Source organism: Leptonotus elevatus, chromosome 16 (genome assembly GCF_054856555.1).
Source record: "Leptonotus elevatus isolate MCC_2025b chromosome 16, RoL_Lele_1.0, whole genome shotgun sequence".
NCBI classification, from domain to species: Eukaryota; Metazoa; Chordata; class Actinopteri; order Syngnathiformes; family Syngnathidae; genus Leptonotus; species Leptonotus elevatus.
This window is the reverse complement of record NC_141254.1, coordinates 19,415,477-19,440,947: the sequence shown is the minus strand read 5'-3', so window position 1 is coordinate 19,440,947 and position 25,471 is coordinate 19,415,477. Positions and strand designations below refer to the sequence as shown.

General features: G+C 45.9%; 3 protein-coding genes across 4 annotated transcripts; 1 reads left to right on the top strand and 2 right to left on the bottom strand.

Annotated features, from left to right (window-relative positions):
* Nucleotides 1-269: 269 nt before the first annotated feature.
* Nucleotides 270-8,391, bottom strand: ubl3a (ubiquitin-like 3a). Its single transcript, XM_086057857.1, has 5 exons — nt 7,715-8,391; nt 3,744-3,852; nt 3,568-3,654; nt 2,128-2,205; nt 270-981 (listed from the first exon to the last, which is right to left on the bottom strand). Exons 1-5 carry the CDS (start codon nt 7,739-7,741, stop codon nt 929-931), a joined length of 354 nt encoding a protein of 117 aa, XP_085913983.1. The 5' UTR covers nt 7,742-8,391; the 3' UTR covers nt 270-928.
* A 1,131-nt stretch (nt 8,392-9,522) lies between these two features.
* On the bottom strand, nt 9,523-13,900 carry LOC147161261 (high mobility group protein B1-like). 2 transcript variants are annotated; one of them, XM_086098104.1, is made up of 5 exons: nt 13,779-13,900; nt 11,984-12,166; nt 11,359-11,504; nt 11,106-11,280; nt 9,523-10,231 (listed from the first exon to the last, which is right to left on the bottom strand). In XM_086098104.1, the coding sequence occupies exons 2-5, from the start codon at nt 12,128-12,130 to the stop codon at nt 10,049-10,051; spliced, it is 651 nt and encodes a 216-aa protein (XP_085954230.1). In that variant the 5' UTR covers nt 12,131-12,166; nt 13,779-13,900; the 3' UTR covers nt 9,523-10,048. The 2 variants fall into 2 exon arrangements, with proteins under 2 accessions (XP_085954230.1, XP_085954231.1); XM_086098105.1 differs by having other exon boundaries at nt 11,984-12,147; nt 13,779-13,858.
* Nucleotides 13,901-16,454: 2,554 nt separating this feature from the next.
* On the top strand, nt 16,455-24,528 carry LOC147161260 (SUMO-specific isopeptidase USPL1-like). The gene is made up of 10 exons (XM_086098103.1): nt 16,455-16,612; nt 17,520-17,674; nt 18,424-18,546; nt 19,022-19,835; nt 19,999-20,097; nt 20,299-20,428; nt 21,105-21,230; nt 21,321-21,481; nt 21,962-22,254; nt 22,323-24,528. Exons 2-10 carry the CDS (start codon nt 17,546-17,548, stop codon nt 23,406-23,408), a joined length of 2,961 nt encoding a protein of 986 aa, XP_085954229.1. The 5' UTR covers nt 16,455-16,612; nt 17,520-17,545; the 3' UTR covers nt 23,409-24,528.
* Nucleotides 24,529-25,471: the final 943 nt, after the last annotated feature.

Below are 25,471 nucleotides of genomic sequence, written 5' to 3'. Positions count from 1 at the left end.
TGACCGCAACTCGTCGAGTTCCACTTCAATCGATGTTGTACAGAACTCGGTTATCTCGTCTGCTTTTGCTGTAACCAGTTGGTAATAGTCAATGACTAACAGCTAACTAGTCCTCAATCTATCGGCGCTGCACGGTACTCGTCTCACCGTCCTCAAGGACTAGTTGAGCGCTTTTAAAGCACTCGTCAGCGATCTTGCTGAAGTTGACACAAAAAGTGTGCTTAGCACGACTGAAGCGAGTTCAGCAAATCATCAACATGGAAGTCACGTGACACTTGGAGAAGCTTTATTGAGTTTACAAGCGTGTGTCGGCAGCTATTTACAATTGAAAAGGTTGATTTCCTGTACACGTTGGATTGCAATGAACGATCGTGACGATTAACAGCGAGAGAAGAAAAAAATAAGCGCAATATCAAAATTCATCCGTCAACCAATCATGAAGCAAATCACACATACTGAACATATTTTTACATACAAATGTCACACTGACATGCGCGCATGTTTGTTAATGAATGCGCACGAGCAGCACACGCTTGTGTTGTGCAAAATGGACGTCATTAAGAATTCATAATCATTAGAACACAAATATGAATATTCACGGCGAGAGAAGAACTAATTGTTTTCAGTTCATCCTGTGCGGACGATACCCGTTGCAACAAGATGGCCGCCGGCGCGCATGAGCGTGCGTGCGTGCTGCCATATTAGCGCACTTGTTTGAATGCAAAAAGAAAAACGAAGGCATCGTCGCCATGGCAACCGGCTCGCAGCCGTTCGGAAACTGTGCGTGTGCGCGAGAAGGCTTACAGTGAACAGAAAGTAGAAGGACAAAAACCCAAATCCAGTTTAGTGGTCCAATGTGGATCTGTTGTTGCAATGAGAGTTGGGGGGGGGGGGGGGGGCACCCAAGGCCAGAGTGAAAGGGTCCCATTTAGAAGATGACGCAGCAGTTGCGCTCCCCGCTCTTCTCCCGATTCCTCTGACCTGAACACAAAAGCAATATGCTCAATATGCGCGCACGCGGCAAACCGCTAACATATCATCTTTCATGCGCGCACGCCACAAATACATCGCGAGGATGCGTGACTCGACACAAATTGCGTTTTCCAGCCGCGAGTGCCGCAATAGAAAAAGCAACGTGACCAAGAGGTCGAAATGCAACACAGCAACTCACCTTGGCGGCTGATCGCTTCCTTCCGCACCCAAACGTGGCGGCGACCCATTTCTAACTACGTAAACAGCTTGACATTAACGTATCGAACCCGACCACTGCTTCCTGGCCCCAAAAATGAATACAATTTTGAAAAAAACCTCTTCCGGGCCTTCAGTCTTGAGGCAACGTAATGCTGCTCGGCTCCCGCAGAGTTTTACGCCACTCAAAAATCAATGCGTAAATGAATGACAATCTGCTTTATATGAAAACATCACCAAATACGATTGATATGCATGAATAACAAATAAAGTTGCTGTTTTTATCACTAACATAATAGTTTTAAAACAGGATGAATGTTTTAAATGTAAATCAATCACTAAATAGGATTAACTTGCACATCACATGCACGCATTGCATAATAGACCACACCCCCAAAATCAGCCCCATTGTTTTCTCTCCACTTGGTTTTTATACGACGACCCAACGTTGCTATATTGAAACGGTTTATATTGTAAATATTGCATTATGCTGTATTTTCATGATTTCTTGCAACCTTTAAGCACTGCTAACGTCGAAACAATGTGAAAATATCACAATTCTGAGAATCCTTTTTTCTTTCAAAAAAATGCACAAGTAACAAAACAAATATGATTTTTAATCAATAAACAAACGACTAATATGATGTTTTCAATAAATCACTAGAATGATGTTTTGTTTAAATATGATTTAAATTTGCATCTGTTGTCAAACCAAAATGTGCAGATTTGCTCACAAATGGACAGCGAGTCCGTCTCCACTAAAAAGCGCAACAAACGTGCCAAGCCCCGCCCCCCCGCACAAAAGTGACGTTTTTGAGAAAAGGACAAAAAGACCAACAATATTTCAAATGAATCACTCGACATGATTAAGAAGCTAAAAATGCAAAATGTCGTGTGAGTAAAAGTGAGCGCTTGTTTTTGGGCGTTGCCGTGGGTTACCTTGCGAGTTGGGCTCGGGTAACGTCTCTCGGGCCACTAAGTGCATGACGGTGGTCTTGCCCACGGGAAGCTTCAGGCCTGCCACGCAAAAGAAGGACAACGTTGGCAATTGTGGACCAAATGGCAACAAAGAAATCTCATGCGGGGCCAAAGGCAACGTTTGTGCGTCTTTGACTCGGGTGCAACTCGAGACTTTCAAATGGTCAAATTCATGTTTTCAAGGGAAAATACAACATTTGGTCTTTATGCGATCAAATTTGGTTTGTTCGAAAGGTCAAATGCTCCATTTGAGCAAAAATGGAGCATTTCTGTATTTGAATGGCAATTATAATAATTGTCTCTCGTTTATGGACGAGCATCGAGCAAGACGCAAGCATGTATTTAATAAAGCTAATTTCAACAATATCCATACTTTTTCTAAACAAATCGTTTTCACAATCAATCATTGATTATTCGTTGAATGATTTTGCAGAACGCCAACAGAAAAAATATCTGCGTGAGCTGCAGGACTGACTTTTGTCCTCTTGTTCGCAACTGGACTTTGAACGTGAGCGGCTTAAAAGGCGGGGCCGAGCCTGGTGAGTGACGTGGGAGTCAGCCAATAAGAGTGTCGAGTTGTCTGGCTGTTCATTGGTTCAAACGTGACATGCCTTTGAGCTGTTTATTTTGTTAAAGTTTGTTCAACTCAAATATTTCCTTATTTATTTATTTATTTTTAATTTTTCTTTAAATATTTCCTTAATAACATGTTGCATGCATGAAATAATCGAAATAAAGCATCAAAATCCACCTGTTTTTGTCCGTCTCCGGGGGCGGCCATTTTGCCAAATGCCGTCAACTGACAATGACATCACAGTGGCTCGGGGGTCAGGCGATGACCAATCACGGCTCACCTGTCTTCTGAAGCCGAGCTGTGATTGGTCAACATTTTTTATGACTTGTTTGGTGGCAAAACTCAATATTGGCGTTGGCAAGTTTTGTGTTTTCAAAGCAAAATCGTCAAATGACGAGATGCACGATTGCGTCATTCGAAGGCAAAAAGATAAATTAAATGTTGTGTTTGAGGCCAAACGTCTTTGTTGGCCGCTGACCTCGGAAATGTTTTTGTTGTTTTTGGTGCAGATGTGGACAAAATGTGAGAAAAGGATGGCCTGCCCCGAAACCCAGCGTCAACTCCCGCCTGCGTGGCCCCGCCCCCCGCTCCCCCCCCCCCCCCCCCCCTCCACTTCCCGTCTGGCTCAAAGGACGCTTGTCATGAGGACTGAGCTTCCTCTGTTCTGCTGCTCGGGGAAAAAAAATTAAAAAACACACAACACGCAGCCAAGAGCTTTCGAGCAACACGCTGTGTGTACAGTACGTGTGTGCGTGCGCGTCTGTGTTTGTTCGTGTGAGAATACGTGATAATGTGTGTGTTGGGGGGGGAATGGGGGGGGGGCGTACCTCCGAGCGTGACGTTGCCGTGCAGGAAGCGTCCCTGGTAGATGAGCCTGAGGATGTTGGGCCTGCCGACTTGCTCTTCTTCCCAGTCTGCAAACGTCAAACGCGGCAAACGCGACAAACGCGTCAAACGCGTTCGCCAGACGCAAAGAACGGCAAAAGCGAGGCTTGTGGCTCACCCACTGGCCAGTTGTCATAAACGTGTTTGGCGATGTCGGCCGCCGAGTCGTCAGGAGAGAACAGGAACTCTTTGGTCTTCCCGCTGACCAAGATCAGTCGCAGGTTAATCTGGGAAGACAAACAAGCAACATTCACAACTCGAAGGAATTCCTTTTTTTTTTTTTTTTTTTTTTAGATCAGATGCATTTTTTGAATGGCAAAATGTCATATTTGAGTGTTTTTTGTGTGAACGGCTACAACGAGGCACCTCCTGATGATGCAAGATGCTAATGTTAGGGTTTCCTAGCTCCTATGAGCTTGCATTAGATCAGGGGTGGGCAAGTCGGGTCCCAGGCAGTCGCCATCTTGCATGTTTTCGGTGTCTCCCGCCTCCAGCACAGGTGTTTCAAATCATCAGCTCATCATTACGTTCTGCAGCTGCGTTGGAGGAGGGAGACATCAAAAAACGAGCAGGACTGCGGCTCTCTCGGACCCAACTCGCCTACCCCTGCATCAGATGCTAGACGTAGTGTTAGCTGGTTCGCTTGAGTTCATGTCCAAAATCTTGTGTCGTCTCCCGTGACCTCGCCGACCCTTGCTCGCGGCACTTCCCATAAACGTGTTTTGCTTGTGTTAGCTCAGATTAGCTACTTAGCTTGTGTTAGCTAATAGTTCCCACAACGTAGTAGCTAGCTTGTGTTCGGTCTCATCTTGTAAGTTAGTGCTCGTGCTCATAAGCGTGTGTTAGCTCTAGTAGCTTGTTAGCTTGCATTTTCTTGTGCTGTCTTTTATGAGCTAATGTTAACTAGCGGCCCCTATTATAAATTGGTGTCGCTTGTGTTAGCTCACATAAGCTAGTTAGCTTATGTCTTGCGAGCTACTGTTAAGTTTGTTTTCTCTCGATGTGCTACTTTACGTTAGCGCCGATAAGCTAGCGTTGGAGTGTCCGTTTGCTTGCGTGTAGCTCGTACCGCGCGGTCTGTGAGCTAGTTAGTTTGCGTTAGCTCCTATGCACTTGTGTTCGCTCCCTTGAGCTAGCCGTTAGCGTCCGTTAGCTCCTTCCACTAAGTGTTAATAATGTTCCACAGGAATCATTCAATCGTCGACTCCTGCAGGGCGTCACGCACGGAGGCAAACGCAGCACGTGCGAGAACGCCGCCTGCACGCCGCGGGGGCCGATGGTGATGATGTCATCGCCCCCGCCAGGCCGATGATGCAACCCAAGTGTAAAACAGGACTTTGACCCGCCCGCTTCTTTAACGTGCGCGTGCGGGAACAACGTGACTGCTGCTCAGTGAGCTCAGGCTAATATTGATATTTGCTACTGAGAAATCCGGACGCGAGCCTCGGATCAATTTGGAGCGCACTTCCTGCAGACCGCCGGACCTTGTCAAACATTAACCACGAGATGGGCTGGCGGGGGCGTCGGTGACCACTTCCTGTGGAGCGAGACGCTAATGGCTTCCTGTTGAAGACGTCCAGTAAGAAGACGCATTTCCTGCACGTACGTGTCGTGGCGTCCACGCATTGCGTTTGCATGCGCCTCCTTTGAAAACGGCAAACTGACTTTGAAGGCCGAGCCTATCAATTTGTGCTCCTTCAATTTATACAAAGACGACATGATTCAACATTTGGAAAAACAACAACAACCAAATCATATGGATTTTATTCAAACATTGTAAATATTTGACAATTTTGAAGGAATAACTTTTCATTTGCAAGATCATTTTATAATATTCATTTGTCGCCAAGTCGCTCCGGGTCACGCCCACTTCCTATCAACAATCATTTCCTTCCGCCGTCCGTCATTGGGCAGTCACGTGATCACGTGACGTCGGCGCAAATGGTCAATAAGCCTGGCGTCCGGCCAGGATTTTCTTTGCGCAAACACCAACTGTCAAGTTGCTCGTCGTGACCCAATCGGAGCGCTGCTGGACGTGTCGAAAGGACGCATGACAGGAAATCATTATTCACCACACACACGCACACACGACGACACGGCATGTTGCGCAATCCATCATTGACTGTGTGAGGCGCACGCGTGACAGTACACGAACCCTTGGGCGAGGTTGAGATGATGTCATAGCCATGAAAACGCACGCCTTCATCGAGCCACTCCGCCCAGATGGCGAAATCGCGCTTGTGTCGGGTTATTCGTACTTTCCCGACAATCAAAGTCAGCAGAGGGCCCGTCCAAAACTCAAAGACACGCTGACGTTTTCGCTCAAGTTATGAGGGAGTTGTTCAAACATTTGCAAAGACCGTCTTTGACGTACGTCAGTGCAGGGTTGTGTGCCTTTGATGTTCAAATGAGTGTTACGGGAAGAGTTGAACTCGTGTGAAGTGAGTCGCACGTCTGACGTTTTGGCCTGATTGTCAAAGGAGGAGCGCCTTTGATGTTTCCACTTGCATTGTGCAAATAGTTGCGCGTCGGATGCAACTCGCACGATGCAGGAAATGGTGCGCCTTTGATGTTTTAACCGGTTACAGAATGCGTTGTGTGTCTTTGATGAATGAACTCCGCACACGGCGTGTTTGGAAGACCGCTGCGCCGCGTCGCACGAGGATGTCGCGATGCACCTTCGCACTTCGCCGCCCTCGCAGGTTCGCGCGACCTTTCCCGTCGACCTCGTTGAGACTGGCGCGCTTATTCGGGTTGAAGCCGGTCCTGGGGGGAAAAACAGCGGGTCCATGTTGCTGCCGGGATAACGCGGGGGGGGGGAGCGAACGGCGACGAACCCGTGCTCGCGCTTACAGCAGGTCCACGAACAGCTCCAGTGGCTAAAAATAGCACGGCGGCATGGATTATAGCTATAATCGCGAGTCTTATTTCTGACCCCTTAAGTACGAGAGGAGTCCTCAAAGGCGTTCATCGAAGGCTGCCGTCGCTGCGCCGCACGCGCGCTATCGCGACAGCGTTAGCAATTGCATCCGCTGCAGGCAGAATGTGTTTGTCGTTTTGACTTGTGGTAAGAAGTTGGGGTGTCTTTGATGCTTTTTGCTCCGACTCGCTGCCAAGGGGACGGGTAGCATTTTTAGCGACTTGACTTGCGACAGCGCGACTCGGCTGACGTTTAAACTTGTGTTACGAAAGGGAGATGTGCAACTTGGATGTGTTTGGTGCTCAAAGACGCACGGCAACGGTTGAGTTAGAACGTTTCAAAAAAAGTGCAACGGGGTTTATAAGTAGAGGTGCAACGCAACGATGAATTGACAAGTAACCGGCAATGACCAAATCAATTTATTTTGGATAACTGATGAATCGTTTTCATTTTTTTGAATTTAAACTGAAATTCCAAATGAACTGATCAAATGATTTAGTTCATTTTTGTTCATGAAGGATTCTTAAGCGTTTACACAAAGACTGAGATCAGAAAAGATGAGATTGAAATACGATTTCCGTAAGTGCAATTCAATCATTGAAGTATAAAGTTTCTAGTTTCTGGTGGTCTTAAAGTGCAATTAATCTGCTCTTTTGTACATTTAAGAAACGATGTTGAAATTCCGGTGAGCCGTAAATTTCAAGAAAACAACGCAAAGGTGAATTAAAACGATGAATTTATTTATTAATGGAAATCAGGCTATGAAAAGGATCATCAATTCTATGTTGACGAATCGCTTTCTTTTGAAAGACATTTGAAAACTCCTCGCCTGAAATAACAGGCCGAGATGATTCATCTCAATTGTTCTATGAGAAACCGTAAAAACAAAACTGAGTGAAGTTTCATCAACCCTCGATAATTGATTACTTTTTCCGATCGCACACCTGGCAACAATCAGAAAGAAATGCGAATCTCTGCTCAGTGCACAAGATGTCAATCTTGCCATTTGAGGTGAACTCTTGCCTCGTTTTCCTTGACTTCCATTTTCTTTTGGGAAGTAATTCGATGTGTATTTCTTTTCATGACAATTATAGATTAATATACGTACATGTAATGAAACCTCTGTTGTTGTTTTTTGTAAGGGGGGGGGGGGTGATAATAAAGCTCACCATATCTTCTGGCGTGCTGGTCGTCATCTTGCAGGTCCTTCGAACCCAAATATCCAACTTCAGGTGGCCGCCACTGACTGAGAAGGTCAGCGAATGTTTGGATTTATTTGCACTTCTTTTTCGGGGAGGCGGAAGCGGAGGGGGAGGACAAATCTTAGGTTGTCCGACTCTCCGGCGGGACCAGTACACCGAGCCACACTCGGTCCGTCCAGATCAGTCCAGGTACATCCAGGTTCGTCCTCTACTGCGCCGACATGTCCGCTAACTAGCTGGGAAGGCAAGATTCGACAACATGTCTGCCGCAGGGTCCGCTCGAGAGGCAACCTTCTTCGGACGCCGTCGTCCTGGTCGTCCTGGTCGTCCTAGTGGTCCACCCCCGAAACTCAAACACGGTTCCGCCGTGAGAAAAAAAGGAAGACGACGACGACGAAGACGAAGGAAGCGAAAGCTACGCCATGCGGAACGGGAAGCAGCACAAACACATTCTTTCAATCGCTCGTTCGCCGATGAAAAAGTCAAACGACGTGTGCGGATTTGAGAAAAGATGACAAAAGAACGTGAAAAGCGAACAAAAAAGGGTCTCGGTGTTTTACGGACTCGCTCGTCGGCGTCGTCACGGACCGACTGAAGACGTCATCGCCTGCCTGGACTGACCGACACTTGATTGGCGAGGTGTCAGGCACGATCCGGTTCTGGATGCACGAATAAATGCTGCACATCCGGTTGGGTTTTTCAAAATAAATCAAGTTGTCCCTCGCTCGCGTTACTGTATCTACATTTGCCGATTCAAACAGTCGTGGCCCAAAGTGAACTGTAAATTATTATTTTTTATATATATTTCAGAAAATAATTTTCATTTTTTAAAATTCTAACAACTTCTTGATATGTTTAATTTCGAAGTCAATGTTGTTCTGCTTTGTGGTGGCTTGACTCACTTCTGGTGGCTTGACTCACTTCTTCACCACTTCATTCCTTCACTACGGTACTTTACTCTTCACTGTCTACATTCACTACTTTCCTTATTCACTACTCGACTTTGTTTATTGCAATTCAAATAAAAAGATTTATTTATTTATTTGACAAAAGAGCCATCCACTTTCAATCTGGCTGGGCTAAAAGTCGGATTTGGGCTGCCAGTCGGAACAAGGCCTTAATTCCTTCTCGACAAAACTCTTCCTCATTCCTTCACTCTTTCCTTATTTCTTTCATTCACCGCTTGATTCCTTCACTCGTTACTACTGCTCCCTTTCACATCTTCATCACTTTGTCTCTTCAGTAAATCGCGTTTACTCGAACTATATTCAGCATTTATTTTCCATTTAACTACTTCGTTCATCCGCACTCGATTTCTTCGTAGTTGACTCAATCAGCTTTATGGACGATTTCATTTGACGCTTAATTAAAGCCCGAAGTCAGACTCTTGCTTTACAACAGCAACATCTAGTGGACAATAGTGATAGTTACAGCACACTACACAATGCATATGCAATTCGTCCACTAGATGTCGCCCAAAGACCTCTGATAGTTATGACGAAGGGCTACTGCTGCTGTTGATCATTTATTGAGTCATTTTATGAAAATACAATGAAACAGTCAAATAAGCAACTTTTGCGTTTAACTAAGTTATTGCTTAGCTTAACTAAGTTATTGCTTATTATTTTGGCTGGTTTAATTATAATTCTTCAACCAAAAGTAATAATGAATTTAAGTTTGCATACAATTTATACTACTTATAAGCCTTTTACACGTCATTGGCAATCTGTCACATTGTTTACACGCACACGTCGCAGAAATAAAAACACAACGTATTAAAAAAAAATGTTTATTGACATCAGAAGCAATTTAAACTTTAACAATAAACGAGGCTTTTTTTTCTCCATTTCTTCTCCTGTTGCTATGACAGTGGTACGTAAAGATAAGTAAAAATGATACGTCAACGGCGATAAAATGAAAACACAGAAAAACAGAAACTCAGAAGATCTAACATTTGTATTTTTTTTTTGTGCTGTGCACGTCAAGCTAGGCTAAATACTGTAAGCCGCCCCACCCGACCCCCCGGAAGAGGATTGAGGAGGAGAAAGAAGACGAAGAAGACACAAGACGTGTGTAGTGTTAACTATACAAAAAGGAGAAACAAACTGTACAGCATAAAAACAAGTGATATACACAGCCTTTTTCTGCTTTTTTTTTTAAGCCCGCCCCCCAACCCCTTCGCGCCCTCGGAAGCAACTAATGGATTTGCTTTTGTAAGTGAAGTGTGTACACAGGGCGCCTTAAATGCTTTACAAACAACAACATAACCGCCATCACTCGACCGACCGACCGACCGTCCGTCTACTCGTCATCGTCGTCGTCATCGTCATCCTCGTCATCGTCTTCCTCATCGTCGTCGTCATCGTCGTCATCATCATCTTTCGGCGCCTTGGCCGCTGCTTTGGCTGCCGGGGCGGCGCACCCTCCGCCGCCACCGCCGCCGCCACTGCCCACCTTGCCCTTGGCACGGTACGCCGCCACGTCCTGCAACAGCAACATGGTCAAGCCAGGCCGGGCCACCAATCATGTTTGCAGGATATTTTTTACTTTAAAAAAGTAAACAAGTTGTTTTTTTTAGATCATGAATTTTTTTTGTATATTTTCAGGGATTTTTTTTTTTGGGGATATATTGTTTTTGTTAGTTGTTTTCAAAATATTTTTTTTGTTTCTTTAAACTTAATTTATTGCCATTCAAGTATACCAGGTATTCATTTTCTTCTTTTTTTACATACTTTTTTATTTTTTTACTTTTTTGGGCAAAAAAAACAAACAAAATTTTTTTCAAATTTAAGTGTATTTTTCATCAACTATTTTTTCAGAGTAAAAGATCAGCGGATTTGTTCTATTTAAATGTGAAAACTTAATTCTTTTTTTTTTTATAGGTAAAAAAAAAAAGTATGTTTATTTATTTATTTATATATACACACACTAAAAATGAGTTTAAATTTTGAGGGGGAATATTTTTTGTTTTAAAGAAACGTGTCTTATTTCCACCACGGAAAAAGTATATGTTGAGAATTAGTTAATACGTTTTACAATCATAAAAATGTAGATTTAATTGGAAATGCAGCTTCTTCAAGTCAAAACAACCCAATTTTTTTTTCAGGGGATAATTTTTTCAGAAAAAAAGTTTCGGGGGACATTCGACAAAAAAAAAAAAAGGGGATGTTTGCACACCCTCTTTTTACTCATGTGGTTGCAACCATTGATATTGAACTTTTGTTAAATCAGCAGCACCCACCACCACCACCACTAAACCCCAAATAAAGTCTGGTTGTTCTAGTAGGATTTTCCAGACATTTTACATTTAAAACTTATGATGGGCTCATTAATTTTGGGGACGTGGGCAAGATCTCACCTTCTCATACTTCTCCTTCAGCTTGGCCGCCTTCTTCTCGAAGGGCTGCTTGTTCTCGGGCGAGGTTCCGTTCCACATCTCGCCGAGCTTCTTGGCCACATCCCCAATGGTCAGGCCCGGAGTCTCGCCCTTCACCTTGGGACGGTACTCGGAGCAGAAGATGAAGAAAGCGGACCTGCAACAAAAAAGGGGGTTAGCTTGCTTGCATATTCGTTTCCTCCGCCTCGGGGGGGGGGGGGGGGGTCTAACTCACGGGGGCCTCTTGGGGGCATTGGGGTCCTTGAACTTCTTCTTCTTGCCTCCACGGGCCGGCACGTAGTTCACCATTTCCCGCTCGTATCGAACCTTGTCCTGCTTGGCCAGGTCCTCAAACTTGCCCTTCTCCTTGGCCGACATCGTCTGCCATGAGGAGGAGAGAAAGCCTTGATAATCCCACTACTTTTATCCTCTGGGTCAAATTGACCCGAGCAATTTAAACCTCCAGTAAAGTATGCTGGCTACCCAAGTAGTCCTAAAATCACAATATTTCTTATAGGTTCAACGCAGCTTGAAAAATGCCCGGGTCAAATTGACCCTATTAATAGAAAATTAAAAAAATAACCCACATTTATTTGTTGGTTACTTTGTTGACTACATAAATATGTTCACGATGCAACAGCACTGGGTCAATTTGACCCATGCAATTTAAAACAAAGAGTAAAGATTATAGTTTAGTTTTTTTGTTGACTTCATGCGGATTAAAAAAGATGTGCACAGATCATGAAAAATACAGAAATGTAAACATTCCCATTCAAAATGAAACAGAAAAAAAGTGACAATCATTCATTCGGCGAGGGGGCAAGGGTCAAATTGGCCCGTCGCCGTGGTCACTCCGATACCTTCCATCTCTCGGAGCACTTCTTGGAAAACTCGGCAAAGTTAACCGATGCTTCGGGATGCTTCTTCTTGTGCTCCTCCCGGCACGTCTGCACAAAGTAGGCGTAGGAGGACATCTTGCCCCTCGGCTTTGTAGGATCTTTCCTCATCCTGGCGTGGAAATCACCTTAAACCAAACACAATATCTGCAATCCGAAAATGGCAATTAGAAGCGGGGCTAATTTGGCCTCCAATGTACTTTAAAACAATCGATTGTGGGGCGTAAAGTTTGGTGCACAACTCCTATGATCATGTGAATATGCATTCATTAATGAAGGCTACGTGTTCATTATGGCGCGGGACAAAGCCCGCACACATAAACACACTTTGTGATGCTGACAACTTCTTTGCGTTGACGTCGGAAGCTACGACTAAAAACATTGAACAAATGTGGCTCCAGTTGTTGCGCACATCACACAAAAAAGGACACAAATCACACATCAAAGGGCTGCATTTATTATAAAACAATTCAGAAAAGCGTTATCCCTCCAAGTCCTATTAGTTTAGCCTAAAAGTAAAAAAAAAAAAAAAAACATTCTTAAAAATTCTATTAAAATGTTATAAAAAATGTATTATTCTTCTTTAAAATGTCGCCGTTAAAAGCGGCGGAAAGTTGCGAGAAAGGAGGAGTGGTCGGCGAGTTCGGCGGTCATGGCGCTCGGGCTCGTCGGAAAAGGAGGTCACACAACGACGACGACGACGGCGATATTTCTTCTTCCATTTTGTGAGAATGGCCTCGCGATGAAAGAAAGTGCCTCTCAAATGTCTCCTTCCGGCCCGCCGCGAGCTTTCGGGGTCCTTCCGACAGCTCCGGCGAGCTGCCCGCTGTCCCCCCGGTGCTCTTCCGTTGCTCGCAGCCTGCTACATTGGCTTGCATTGGCTTGCATTGTAACGGCTCTCTATGAGCTCCTAATGGCCGCTCGTCTTCATGGAGGGAATATGGCTCCCTTCTCTTTGTGTCAGTGGCGGAGGGGGCAGCCCGAGCCGCTAGGCGTGCTTCGGAAGCCCGTAGCGCGGCCCCGCGACGCCGCACGGAGCCCAGCGAGGCGCCGTCGGCACCGCGAGGGTCTGGTCTAGCGTTTGCCGCCGTCGGGCGCCTTCCTAGCGGGCTCCGCGGGCGAGAAAAGCCGCTCGGAAAAAGTTGCTCGTCGCCGTTTTTGCGCGACGCTCGCCTTGTTTCCGACGCGAATACAGTCAGCCATTACAGTAAAGCGCAGCTTGCTATGAGGCTCGTCCTTTTTTTTTTTAACTCCATTTTGAAGGCCAAATGAGTCGACAAACACATAAGCAGGTGTTTTTTTCACGCCTTTCTTTCCTTTTCTCCACTTTTTCTTCATTTTCGCGTTTCATGCCGCGACTTGCGGCGCTGACAAAACGTTAACGGCGAATCTGCTACCATTGTCGCCACTGACGAGACGTTCTTCCCGGATTTTTGGACACGATTACCGCAAGACATTCAGACTCCATTTTGTACACACGACACCAGATAAAATGTCAAAATTTTTCACCTTGGTCAAATTCACGGTTCATACTTAAGTTCGCCCGACGCGAATATTTGTATTTGTTCACAATTACCACCGCGTCTGGTCCTACATTCTCTTTAACCTTCGCTGCCAAGCATTTCTCGGCTTTTTCTGCCATTTCGACACGACAAAACCACCAGCAACAATCAAAGACGTGTGTGTGGCGAGATATTCTGGATTGTTACGGTCGTCGTGGTGTTAAAAGCCCCGAAACGCCGCCGTGTGCGGTACTTACCGAACGACTGTGACTAGGTTCTCAATGCTCGGCAATGGCTGTTGTGCGAAGCGATACGCAGTGTCTTCACTCCTCCGTTCTCTAACATTACTCTCGACGGAGCTCGCACGCCATTGGTCGGCGCGCGGCCTGGCGCTCCGCCGATTGGTCGCAGACTTTTCATTGTCCTAATAGAAGACGAGTGACCATTGGTGAGTTTGGCTTCGACGTCACGGGGCTTTCCGGGGGCGCGTGGATATGAAAATATTGACGTGGGAGCAGAGCACGCCGGAGCTGCTCGCGCTGGTGCTGCCGTGCGCTCAATGTGAGGCTTTGCCCGACTCTTCAATCCACTGTGGCCGAGTGGAAGAGGCGAAGCGAGGCTGCCGGGAGCCGAGCCCGCCGCGGCCTCTCTTGACAGCCAGACCCACGCAAGCTTCTGTTCCTTCCACAAAACGGCAGAGGTGGCAAAAGGACTGACATTCTGTACACGATTAGAATTACACCTGCTTGTGTAAAAAAGAAAGAAAGAAAGAAAGAAAGAAAGAAAAAGAGTCCAGGTAGAAGTACAAGTAGCCATACTTTGAGATTGATTTGTTCTCAAGTAAAAATTAGCTTTTATTGTCAATTACTGTGCAGTGTAAAAGCAAGCGGGGGTCAACAACCTTGTAAAAGTGAGAGTCACTTCTTGGGTATTGATTAATTGATACACATTTCTGAAAAAAAGTACTCAAATGACATTTATTTACGTTGGTTATTAATAATATCCATGTATACAATTCCCCTGATTATGTTCATTGTTTCTCATAATAATCGGCATTGATTTCGGACACAGATAAAGTAAATTAAATATCAATATGCAAGAATTTCACAATATTCCAAGGAAATAACAATGTCCCGTAACTGGCGAGCTATCTGTGGAACGGGCCCACCAGGTGAATCTTGTTCACAGTGACTGACAAATGACAATCACTAACATAATGAAATAATAATTTAATAATAGACAGTAATACGTGACTATACCGAGATCACCAAAATGCTTGCCCGCGAGCACTAGGTTGCCCCAAGGACCACATGAGTAGCCTGCAAACCTGTTGTAAAAATATCTCACCCGTGATGGCGCATCATTTGGGATTTTTGTCGGAATGGTGTTGAAGTGAACATTGAAAATGTGAACATTGGCTGAGATTGATTAAAAAATAAATTGTTGCATATTGATGATACTGATCTGTTTCCTAATTATTATTATGAGAAAGTATCATTTTAATTGTTATCATCACATAAATGAATATTAATTATTAATAATTATGACACACTAATAATGTAAAAAGTAACATAATTATTTCAGAAGTGTGTATCAAACTGGTAGCCCTTCACATTAACCAGTACCAAAGAAATACAAAGTAGGTCTCAGTTTCAAAAAGGTCAGCGACCCCTCGAATAAACAAAAACGCTCACACGAAGCAAAATTTTGACGTAAGGTGAACCTGGTGGCGCATCTGCCTCACAGTTGTGAGGTTGGGGGTTCAAACGCAGTTGGATGTCATCATTCATTCCGCTGAAAACAACAAGGCCAACTTTGTATTGAAGAACATCAACGTTTTAATCTAACTTGGTGAGAAAACCGATTCAAAGGATATCGTTGGCTGAAGTCTTTGCTGTGAGTGAAAATGACTTCATGGGCCCGAACTCCTTCTGTTTGAATGTTAGTGTTTCCCAACGATAAACAAGGAGGAAAATGGCAATGGTTTGTGTCAAACTGCAGAAGTGTAGATGCAAAGGCGGCATACTGTTGAGTTAATCTCACTAACATTTAACTCTGCAAATATTAAAATTACACTTTGGGAGTTAAAATTAACTCCCATAAATGTTTCAAATAGATCGATCGATAGATCTCCATCTCCACTTTCATCTGCTGTCTCATATGAAAACAAAGAAATGCATCGTCTTACTCTTTAATTCCGGATTAAATGTCATTTTCTTCTGTACGTGATACTTCCGTCGTGCGTTATTGTGCCAGGAAGGTGGCACAAGCTGGCGTCTGTCTGCTCTCCAGGCCGAGACACGGGCCGACGTTTGTGCATGCTAATGAGCGCTGCCCAAATGGGAATCATATGCAAATTTCTTCATTTGTCATCATGAAGAAAATAGAGGACAGGAGCTCATCCGGGTGAGGCGATGCATGGGGGGGCGGGGGGAGGATAGGACACATGTGAGCAGGAGGAGGCGGGAGTGTGTGGCGCAAAGGACAGTAGACGTGTGTGTGCGTGCGCGCGCGCGCGTGCGTTGTATGGGCTGGGTTGAGTGGGACATGTGTTGCCCTCTCCATCCCCGCACTCTCCCCACCCCAATACAACACTTTAAGCCCGTTACGCTCCACGTTATTGCAAAGATAAACAGTAAGCCATATGGCCATATTTACAATACTATGTAAATTAAATCCACATTATCTTTGAAATGTGCAACTTTTTCATTGAATTTGAGGTATTTTTTTTTGTAACCATTTAGGGGAGGGGGGTGGGGTAATAATAATAATAATAATAATAATAAAAGAAGAAAAAGAAAAAAAAAGAAGGGGAGAGAGCGAGAGAGCGAGAGCGCGAGAGTGCGAGAGAGCGAGAGAGCGAGAGAGCGAGAGAGCGAGAGAGCGAGAAGAAACCCGGGCGGAACAATTTTTGGTCGTGGTTCAGGGGGGAAGACAAATAGTGCAACACAAGCGGAAAGACCCACAACGTTTTCAACACGACTAATGTTCTCGATGCTGATATCGGCGCTCGTTCACATGCCGGGTTATTCTGATGATTATTATTATTTTTTTTATGAACATGGCAACTTTTAACTTAAGTGTGAGAACGGTGAGTATTATTTGAAGTCATTTGTTTGCACTTGGACTCCATTTGTACTGCCGCGTGCGTCCTAACATGCTAGCATGCTAACCGGCAGGTGTAGCGCGCCACTTTCGTTTTAGTCTTTAGACAAAATAAGTACAGTGCAACTTTGTTAGTATCATATAATAAGAAGCGAGTGTTGGTGTCATCCACATTTGAGTGTCTTTTGAAGTCGTGGTGAGAAAGTGTGTTCTGGTAGCCATGAAGGGGAAAAAACGCGACGCAATTTCTAATGGTGGTGTTGAATGTCAGTCATAATCCTAAATAATCATGCGAAAGAGATTCATCTGACATAAAAAGTTCATTTTTCAAAGCAAGTTGAATGGGGGAGGTTTTGAAATTGAATAGTTTATTCGTGTCCTGTGAAATTGAGAGAAAATTGTCCTGAAAACTGCAATTAAGCAATAAAACGCACAGCCTTCCTGTGAGTTCGAATTTAAATTTCGCTGAAGTTCAATCAATCAATAACTTAATATGAACGCCAGACGACAATAAATGCATGGTAGACCAATAAGTCATGAGGATTTTGAGGGAATAACTTCTATGATCCCAATTGCTGCAATGGTCATTGTAATAGAATTTCATATTCATCAGTTGCTCATTTCAAAGTCATTTCAGTGAGGCTCAAGTCCTAATTTAGGAACGCTTGTACATAATAAATGGTCCAGCAATCCGTTCCAGGCGACACGACTACTCACAAAACGGTATTGGGCTTTGGCTGCACAATTTCAGGATAACTGTTGAATATTTCAAGATTTTTTCCCCACAACTTGCTGTTCTCTAACAGCTGAAAAGCAAAATTCACACAAACGTTATTTGCAAGTGGCATGTTCTTCATTTGCTTGATGTATGCCCCCCCCCCCCCCCCTTTCAGCTACCTGGGAGGTGAGCCAGGTTGTCATGGTGATATTGCTGGAATGGCAGCAGGCGGCAGCAGCGGACCCGGGGAGGAGCGGCGCTGTAGAGATGCCTGGTGAAGACGCCGGTTCGGGGGCTCGGGCCCCCCCACCGGCGGGGTATTTGGGAAAAGTCAGTGTGAGCCCTCAGTTGCTCTCCTCTCAACTTGTTTGTCACCTGCGCAAAGCTGAATTGTGTTTGACCATCACTGTGACCGACAGTGCCACTCCAAATTATAGCAAAAGACAAAATGGAAATCTTTGGTAAAAGGCGAAAGAAAGGTGTGCGGGATTGAATTTGGCTGGAATTTGTTTATTTTTAACTTAATTAAGAACTTGTTATACTGCTGCAAGCACAATAATGAAGTGGATTTTTTTTTATTTGGAGATAATTCATTTGTTTGTAATTCAGGTGCGGCAGATTGATATTCAATTGTTAAAATGAGGTTACATTTTAGAAAGAAAAAAAACGGATTTGTATTTTTGTTGCAAAATCAAAAAAATCAAACTTACATCATACAATAATTTTTTTCTGTTACCTGAAAATGTTCTTTCTTCGAAAATTTACAGATTTTTAAAAATAAAGCACCTAAAGTTCTGTAATTAATGTTCTCATAAGATTACAACTTTACTGTAAAATTCCCTTAAAGAATGCACAAATTATTAAAAATGACACAAATTGCTCATTGTTGACCATTAGTGATCAAAATCAAATTTTCTTCAAATATAATATTGATCTCACTTTAGTCATATTTTATGAAGGAGACATCTTACATTTAATAAGTGCTTTTAATATGTCTTTAAATGGAATGTGTTTTTACAAAATGAAGGCTTTGATTACCATTTCAAGTTGCAGTAAATCCGAAAATCCTGTCTTCCAAGGTCCAAGAGAGGGCGGCGTCTCTGGACTGCTGTCCGTGGTGCGCGTCCAAAGGTCTGCGCTCGTCCCTGCGCTCGTATCGGCTCAATCTGCTCGAGTCCATCACGCTGTGCACCGAACCTCAGGTCAGCCGCCAGCCGCTCCACACTTTGTTAGTACAAGTAAAGACCACACACCCTGGAAGGGATAAAAAATAAAACAAAAACAATTTCCAGAAAGGAAAATCGGAAGAACTTGTTCTGACAATAATGTGTCATTTGTTTCTTATATAAGCGAAAGAAACAATCTATTAATATTGGGAACATTGCACTTGAAAGTTGTGTTCCTATATCCCACATGGCTATATTAGACATTTTGACATTTTTTTTATTTAATGGAAAAAGCGTTTTAAAAATAAATGAAAACAAAGTACAATTTATCTTTATTTATTTTTTTGCTGATCCGCAAAACGATCCGATCCGTGCGCCGATCCAAACCGTGACTTTTGTGATCCTTTGCACCACTCGGCCTATCGTTTCACCGCCACTGTCGCACATTGTTGGCAACATTGTCAATGCTACGTGCTAATCCTGTGCTAACCGTATTGCCCCGTTTCAATAGTGCCTCTTCCCGCTGGTCAGTCGCCCCCTGGAGGATGTTTTGGCAAGTTTGGTCCCGGCGGAGACGGCGGCAGGCGGCAGGAAGAGAAAGACTTTGTCGCAGGTGGAAAACAAAGACGATTACGAGAAAGTCAAGCGTTTGCGCTCGGACCAACTGCACACGTATGCAGGAAGTACGGTTCCAAACGGGCATCGCGAGGCTGCCGTGACGCATGCCGAATTGTCCGGCGGCATCTCGGGTCTGCCGCAGGACTGCGCTCCCCATCAGACGGCGGCCCGCACCGCCACTGGATCTGCGTGCCGTCTGTCGGAAGGAAACGCATCCTCGCCATTTTCTGTCACGCCCCAGACGGGCAAGGATGACGGCTACACGGAACGACTGGGAAAGGTCGCCAGCGAGACCGGCGACGCTTCCGACCAACTCAAACAAAGAAGTGTTCCCGAGGGACCCGTCGATGCTCCAAAAGAACCCGTCGCCTCTCCAGAGGAACCCGTGGACGCTCCTGGCCAAAGCGTCGACCTGCTCCTCGTGAGCGTCGACGTTCCTGAGAAAACAGTGGAAACTTCCACCGAACCCTCTGACGAGCTCGCCAACAAACTCGTCGGCGTTCCGGTGGAACCCGAAGGCGGCGCCCCGCCACGTCTCTTCTGGAAGAACGCTCACAACCTGTGCTGGTTGGACGTCCTGCTGGTTGTCCTGGTCAACTGCGGGAGCCTGAGGAGGCGCAAACCGCAGCGTGAGCCTCAGCGCGCTGCCGTCTGGCGTCTAATGAGCGGCTACGACGGCGCGTGCGACGCCCTCCGAGCAGGAAGCGGTGAGTGTCGGCTCCCGGATGCCGTCTTGACTGAGAAGTTTGAGTTGGCAGCCTTCGCTTGGTCTTTAGAGAGCCCAAAATATTTGGAACAGATGATAATGAAAATTATGACTTTTCACCTGAAGTTCGCCGTCTGGCATGATCTGCTCTCTCGGCGCATTAGATGGCAAAGCGAGGGATTGGCGCGGCGCCGACAAGCGGATGCAGAACCTCAGGACGGCCGCCTTCGACTTGCTTCGGCCGCAGCTACGCTGCAAGCTCGGTGAGTGCCGACTCGTTTGGAGATTTGCCGACGACGGCGGCGAGCGCAGGCCATAAACTCGCAGGGCCGAGCTTGAGCATTCACCCGCTCGCCAATGGCGCCTAAAAACTGCGTATGGCGAAAAAGTACAAGAAGTGATTGATTTGAGTTTGTTCAGGGTTCGACCTTCCTCATTTGGTGTCTTCGTGTTGGTCTGCGCAGGTCAGCGGGAGAGTCCGGTGTTCGCCATGCCGCTCTTGCTGGCGGCCGACTCGTGGGCGGAGCCTCTTTTCCAGACCACCTTCCGCTGGGAGTTTGAGTGCGCTGAGTGCAAGACGGCCACCACGGAAAGGTCCGTTCAAGTTTTCCGCGCTGACATGCACGACACAGACGAACATGGCTGCAGTCTGCAGCGCGTTTCAAAATAGTCAGGATTGCTGACTTAGCATGTCGCTATATGTCACGACTTTCTTGTCCTTTACCACTAACTCATTGACCGGCAGCAGCCATTTTGACTGAAGCAACCCCCTTCGCTCCCGGCCGGTTGACTGGATTTGGACTCATTTTGCACGGCCCACAGAATAAATAATGTGTTCTATTGCTATAAAAGCATGGAAGCTACCAAAAGAAAGATTAGAGTCTTGATTCATCAGGAAAAAAAAGTAGATTTCTGTTTCCGTTTTGCAGCGATTAGCATCCGAATGTAGCAAAGTCTCATCATGATTCACAAATCTGCCGAAAACAATGGCAAAAAGAGCTTGTTGCAAAACGGCCCTTGGCTGCCACCTGCTGGACGTTTACATTGCTTCAAGCGTTCTCTTCAGTTGAGAGGCTGCGTCAAAGCCTTCTTTTATGCTCTAGCATACAAAAAACAAACGCATAAATGTTTTTGGGAACATGGACATTTTTGTTTACATTTTTGAGAGCAAATGAGTTCATTACAGATTCAGTTTCTATTAAAGTCGTGCAAGGGAAAATGTTTTGAATTGGATTTTTGTGTACACTAAACGTCATTCCAATTGTTTTAGGGTCACCAAAACTCTTCCCACGTTCACCAACGTGGTGGCAGATTGGCACCCAACGCGTGCCGCTCACTTGGCGGCGTGCAACGCGTGCGGCGCCAAGCATCAGCGCAGGAGCATGAAGCTGGAGAGGTAAACGCAAAAAAAAAAAAAATCGAACTTTGTAGTTTTTGCAAATGTGCCATTTGGCTCTGCTGACCCGCGCGGATGTTGCGCTGCCAGGGTGGCTGCGGTGTTGGCGCTGCACTTCGTGGAGGGCGTGCCGCACGGCGACGTCGGCGCGCTCGCCTTCACCCTGGAGGGTCGCAGACACGAGGTTACGGCGCTCGTCCAGTACGAGCGGCGGGCCAAGCACTTTGTGGCGTGGGCGCGCGCGCCCGACGGTAAGTGGACGCCGACGGTTATCTTTCCGCTTACTTGAAGGATCTGACAATTTAGCAAAAAAAAATTATAAAATATTTTTTTTTATTTTTGTAAAGAAAATTTTAATTATTAAAAAAAACGTATGAAGTTGCCGGGAGGCCCGGAACCAATATTTTGTGTTTCCACATGGACACTTATTGCTGACGGACTCCGACCGGCATCCACCATTACTAACTAAGATGCTTCTTAGGGTTTGTTTGTTTGTTTGTGGTCTCTTTGGACTGAAAAGGAAGAAAATTAGCATCGTCTTAAGTTTGTAACAAAACAATCGGCGTCAATAAATACGAGAGCTCTAATGAATTTGGCGCCGGCGTGACACGCGCAAGATGGCGGGTGGCCCGATGTGCGTCAGCAACAGGAAGGCAATATGTTAAACAGAGCGAGACTCCTCCCGTTTTTTGGAACCAAATAAAGTTCTTCTCCTCATTCTTCTCCTTCAGGCTCCTGGCTGGAATTTGACGACTTGAAGCACCCGCAGGTCGCGCGCCATCCCACGCTGCCCGTTCCCGCTCGGGAAGTGCACCTTCTCTTTTGGGAAGCGGGTTCACCCGGCTCCGGCGCGTGTTCCCCATCCAGCACCCAACCCGAGACCCCGCCGCCCCGCAGCGTCGTTCCCGAGCGGCGCGTCGTCGCCCGCGAAGACGAGGACGACGTGTCCATCGGCTCCGTCACGCTCCTGGACGCCTTCCACGGGCTGTCGCACGATGACATCATCATGCTCACCCTGACGGAGGCGAGTTGCGGAAAAACCACACCTCAAACAAGTCGTTGAAATGAAAGTCACAACATTTTCCTCCGCAGGTTGGAGCCGACGCGCCGACGGATCACAAGGCGCTGCCGGACGGCGTTCCGGCGCCGGATAGCTCATCCCCGACGCCCGAAGGCCCCGGCGAGGGCCCCCCGCTCTCGGCCGAGTCCGATGACGTCGCCGCCGACAAAGATCCCGATTTTGAGCCCACGTCGGGCAAAGCTCAAACAAGAAACAAAAGAATGTCCAAAGCCAAACGACAACCAGCCCGAAAGACTGCGAAGATGAAAGCGCCGCCGGAAGTGGACCGTCGCGATAGCCGCGAGCCCGCTCGGGCCTCCGAGCCGCCGCTTCCGAGTGTCCAGAGGGCGTCGCCCGTGTCCTCCACTGGGCCACCGTCGCCTGCTTTGGACCACAGCTCCCGCTGGTCCTTCCTGGTCAACCAACATTTTGCCAATCAAAGACCAAGCGCCACCAAGCCCCCGCCCCCGCCCCCGCCCCCGCCCCCGCCCGCCAATCACGTCCAACGCCCTCCCAGTCATTCCACGCCCGTTCCCGCCCGGACCCCGCCCGCTCCCAAACCTCAGTTGCTGCATATGGAGGACGGAGACGGCCTCCCCCTGAAGGCCGCAGAGATGTTCGGCGCATTTGGCGCCGCCGTCCAATCCCCGCCGCCGTTTCCAAAGAAGAGTAAAATGGCGGCGGGGTCGTCGGCCCCCGGACCGCCCGTGGCCCCGGGCGACACGGAGGCGCTGCGCTACAAGCTGCTGAAGAAGCTGAAGGCCAAGAAGAAGAAGCTGGCCAAGCTCAACCAGCTGCTGGCGTGCCGGCCCGACAGCACGGCGCTCGTCTCGCCCGTCGGCGTCGGCTCGTGCGGCTCGTCCGGCTCGTGCGGCTCGTCCGGCACGCGCGGCACGCGCGACGGCGTCTTCCCGTCCGACCTGCTGCAGCCGTCGCCCGACAGCTCGGGCTTCCTGGACTTGCTGGCCGGCCGCCAAGACGGGACCCCCGACACGCCGCCGCCATCGCAAACGGAACATTTCCTGGACGAGTTTTTGTCAATGGCGCCGGCGGTGACGGAGGCTCAGCGAGCAATGGAGGACGAGACGCTTAAAGAACTGGAACTTTTTCTCGCATAGCAACAGCACGACGACACGCGGACGTCCTGCGTGTCAAGGAATTCGAATGCGGTGGAAAGAACGTTGATCAGCCATTGAAACTCTTGTTTACGTTCGCTGGGACATTTGGATGATTTCTGACAGCGCTCGTATCTCCAATTGTTGCTCGCAAGTCAAAGCAATACAAATAAAGGAGTCAAACAGCAACGTTGAGCCGAGCTAATCTGGTGGTCAAGTCAGTCGAGGCACTACATTTAGATAAAAGTAGTCATTTGACGGCATCTACTTGTAGAAAGCGTTTAGGCCGATTTGTGGCAGGTCACTTAACTTCTAGACGGCACCACTGCTAAACGATAGGCACTGGGGGCCAGTCCATTTTTTTTGTGATGTGCCCTGACAAACCGGCGACCAGTCTGTCTCATCTGCGTAACGGATTTTTGGCTTTTTAAAATGAAGCTACTCGGCTTTACACGATTAGGATTTTTCAGACGATCACTGATCAAGATTGGAAAAAAAGACAACCGATCAGATTCCAGCAGAAGATGAAGCAAAAAACGCATTTCCTCAAGTGGGCCGAATGGGGACTGGCAAAAACCCACAAATAGACGGCAATTGAAAAAAGAAAGATAAACATCAAGTAACATGAAAATCTTATTTTGCCGATCAATGACATCACTCATTGATCGGGCAAATGAAGACATTACAGCCAATCACCGATTTTTGCATACATTGCAAAAAGATATCGTCCGATCCCGATAAACTTGCTGTCAAGTCTCGATACTACTGAACCGGTTGAACTTTTCTACTGTGTCCTCATTTATTGAGATGCACCTTGTTTGTCGATGATGACTTGACACGCCTTGGAATTGTCGCCATTGGTGTACAACATCGAAACTGTATTTTTTACGTGTGCATATTTGTTTGTTTGTTTTTACATTTTCATACAAAAGTATGAATTGTCTGTTAAGCAAGCTTATTTTAGCAATGGTTTATTTTAGTGGGAAGATCAAACATGTGGAAATTAATTTATTGGAGTAACAGTAAAGCACTTCTTGGGTGGGAGGAGTTTCGGATGGAATTGGAAATACTCCATCTGTGCCTGAAAGGTGGATCTTTTCTCAATAAACTGCGCTAATGTTTACATTGTGCTGCTTTTAATGAATGTTTTCAAACAAAATATCAACTTGATTCAATTCGGCTAAACTAACGACAATCTGGAGTTACTTCCTAGCAAGTCTAATAGAAAAAAAAAATCACGGCCGTATCGTCTGTTGCAATAATGGGAATTGCACCCTCAAAGTGCGACTTTAATTCATTTTCTTTTGATATAACGACTTTATATTACCACTTCTGATCATTTTAAGACTTCCTCAAAAATGCAAATCTCTCATTCTCCCAAAACCAAAATGTTGAAAGTAAGACAATCTGTATGCAATAAAATAAATAAATAAATGTAATGTCACAATATATAAATAATGATTTTGGATGGCGGGGAAAACGCAACTAATCTAACATTTGGAGATTTTTCACCAACTTTTTTACCCTCCTAAAATTCGCCAAATTGTTTAATTTACTACCATGTTACTGTCTTATTTATAAATAGATTATTGCTCAATCAAATGATGTTGTCAAATGAGTGATTTAATTTTAAATGTTGTCCCCTTACTATTATTATTATTACCTATAGGGAAAGATGGTAATGTTCTCATTGAGACTGTCTCCTTATTGCAGTACACTATAACGTCAATAGATGGCGGTAGAGTCGTACTTTTGCCAGGACGCGTTTGTTTTTCTTGAACCTCCAAAATGTAACAAAGGCACGTGCGTGTGTATGTACAGGTGCCAATTCCTTCTAGGAATCCATGCCAGCTATAAATCCATAAATGTGTCTTTTTTTGTCATCACATATGCTAACGAGCTCAGTGCTAATAACCAATGAAGAGAACACAGACAAAATAGTCACACTGACTCTGAAAACATGCTTAGGAAGTTAATCTGCAGTTAGTGTTGATTCATATATAAATAAACGACTATTCTCGAAATAGTACAATTTTTTCCCGTGGAAAAAAAAAGTCTTTAAATAA

Bases quoted from the DNA above. Each gene is read 5' to 3' on its own strand.
- LOC147161260 (XM_086098103.1), top strand. From the start codon at position 17,546: ATGGTGATATTGCTGGAATGGCAGCAGGCGGCAGCAGCGGACCCGGGG. The intron at 17,675-18,423 runs GTCAGTGTGAGC...CTGTCTTCCAAG, and splicing joins CGGCGGGGTATTTGGGAAAA to GTCCAAGAGAGGGCGGCGTC. The intron at 20,098-20,298 runs GTGAGTGCCGAC...TGGTCTGCGCAG, and splicing joins GCAGCTACGCTGCAAGCTCG to GTCAGCGGGAGAGTCCGGTG.
- ubl3a (XM_086057857.1), bottom strand. From the start codon at position 7,741: ATGACGACCAGCACGCCAGAAGATATG. The intron at 2,206-3,567 runs GTACGCCCCCCC...TTTGCGTGGCAG, and splicing joins CGGCAACGTCACGCTCGGAG to GCCTGAAGCTTCCCGTGGGC. The intron at 982-2,127 runs GTAACCCACGGC...TTTTGTGTTCAG, and splicing joins ACCCGAGCCCAACTCGCAAG to GTCAGAGGAATCGGGAGAAG.
- LOC147161261 (XM_086098104.1), bottom strand. From the start codon at position 12,130: ATGAGGAAAGATCCTACAAAGCCGAGGGGCAAGATGTCCTCCTACGCC. The intron at 11,505-11,983 runs GTATCGGAGTGA...TCCTCATGGCAG, and splicing joins AGTGCTCCGAGAGATGGAAG to ACGATGTCGGCCAAGGAGAA. The intron at 11,281-11,358 runs GTGAGTTAGACC...TTTTTGTTGCAG, and splicing joins AATGCCCCCAAGAGGCCCCC to GTCCGCTTTCTTCATCTTCT.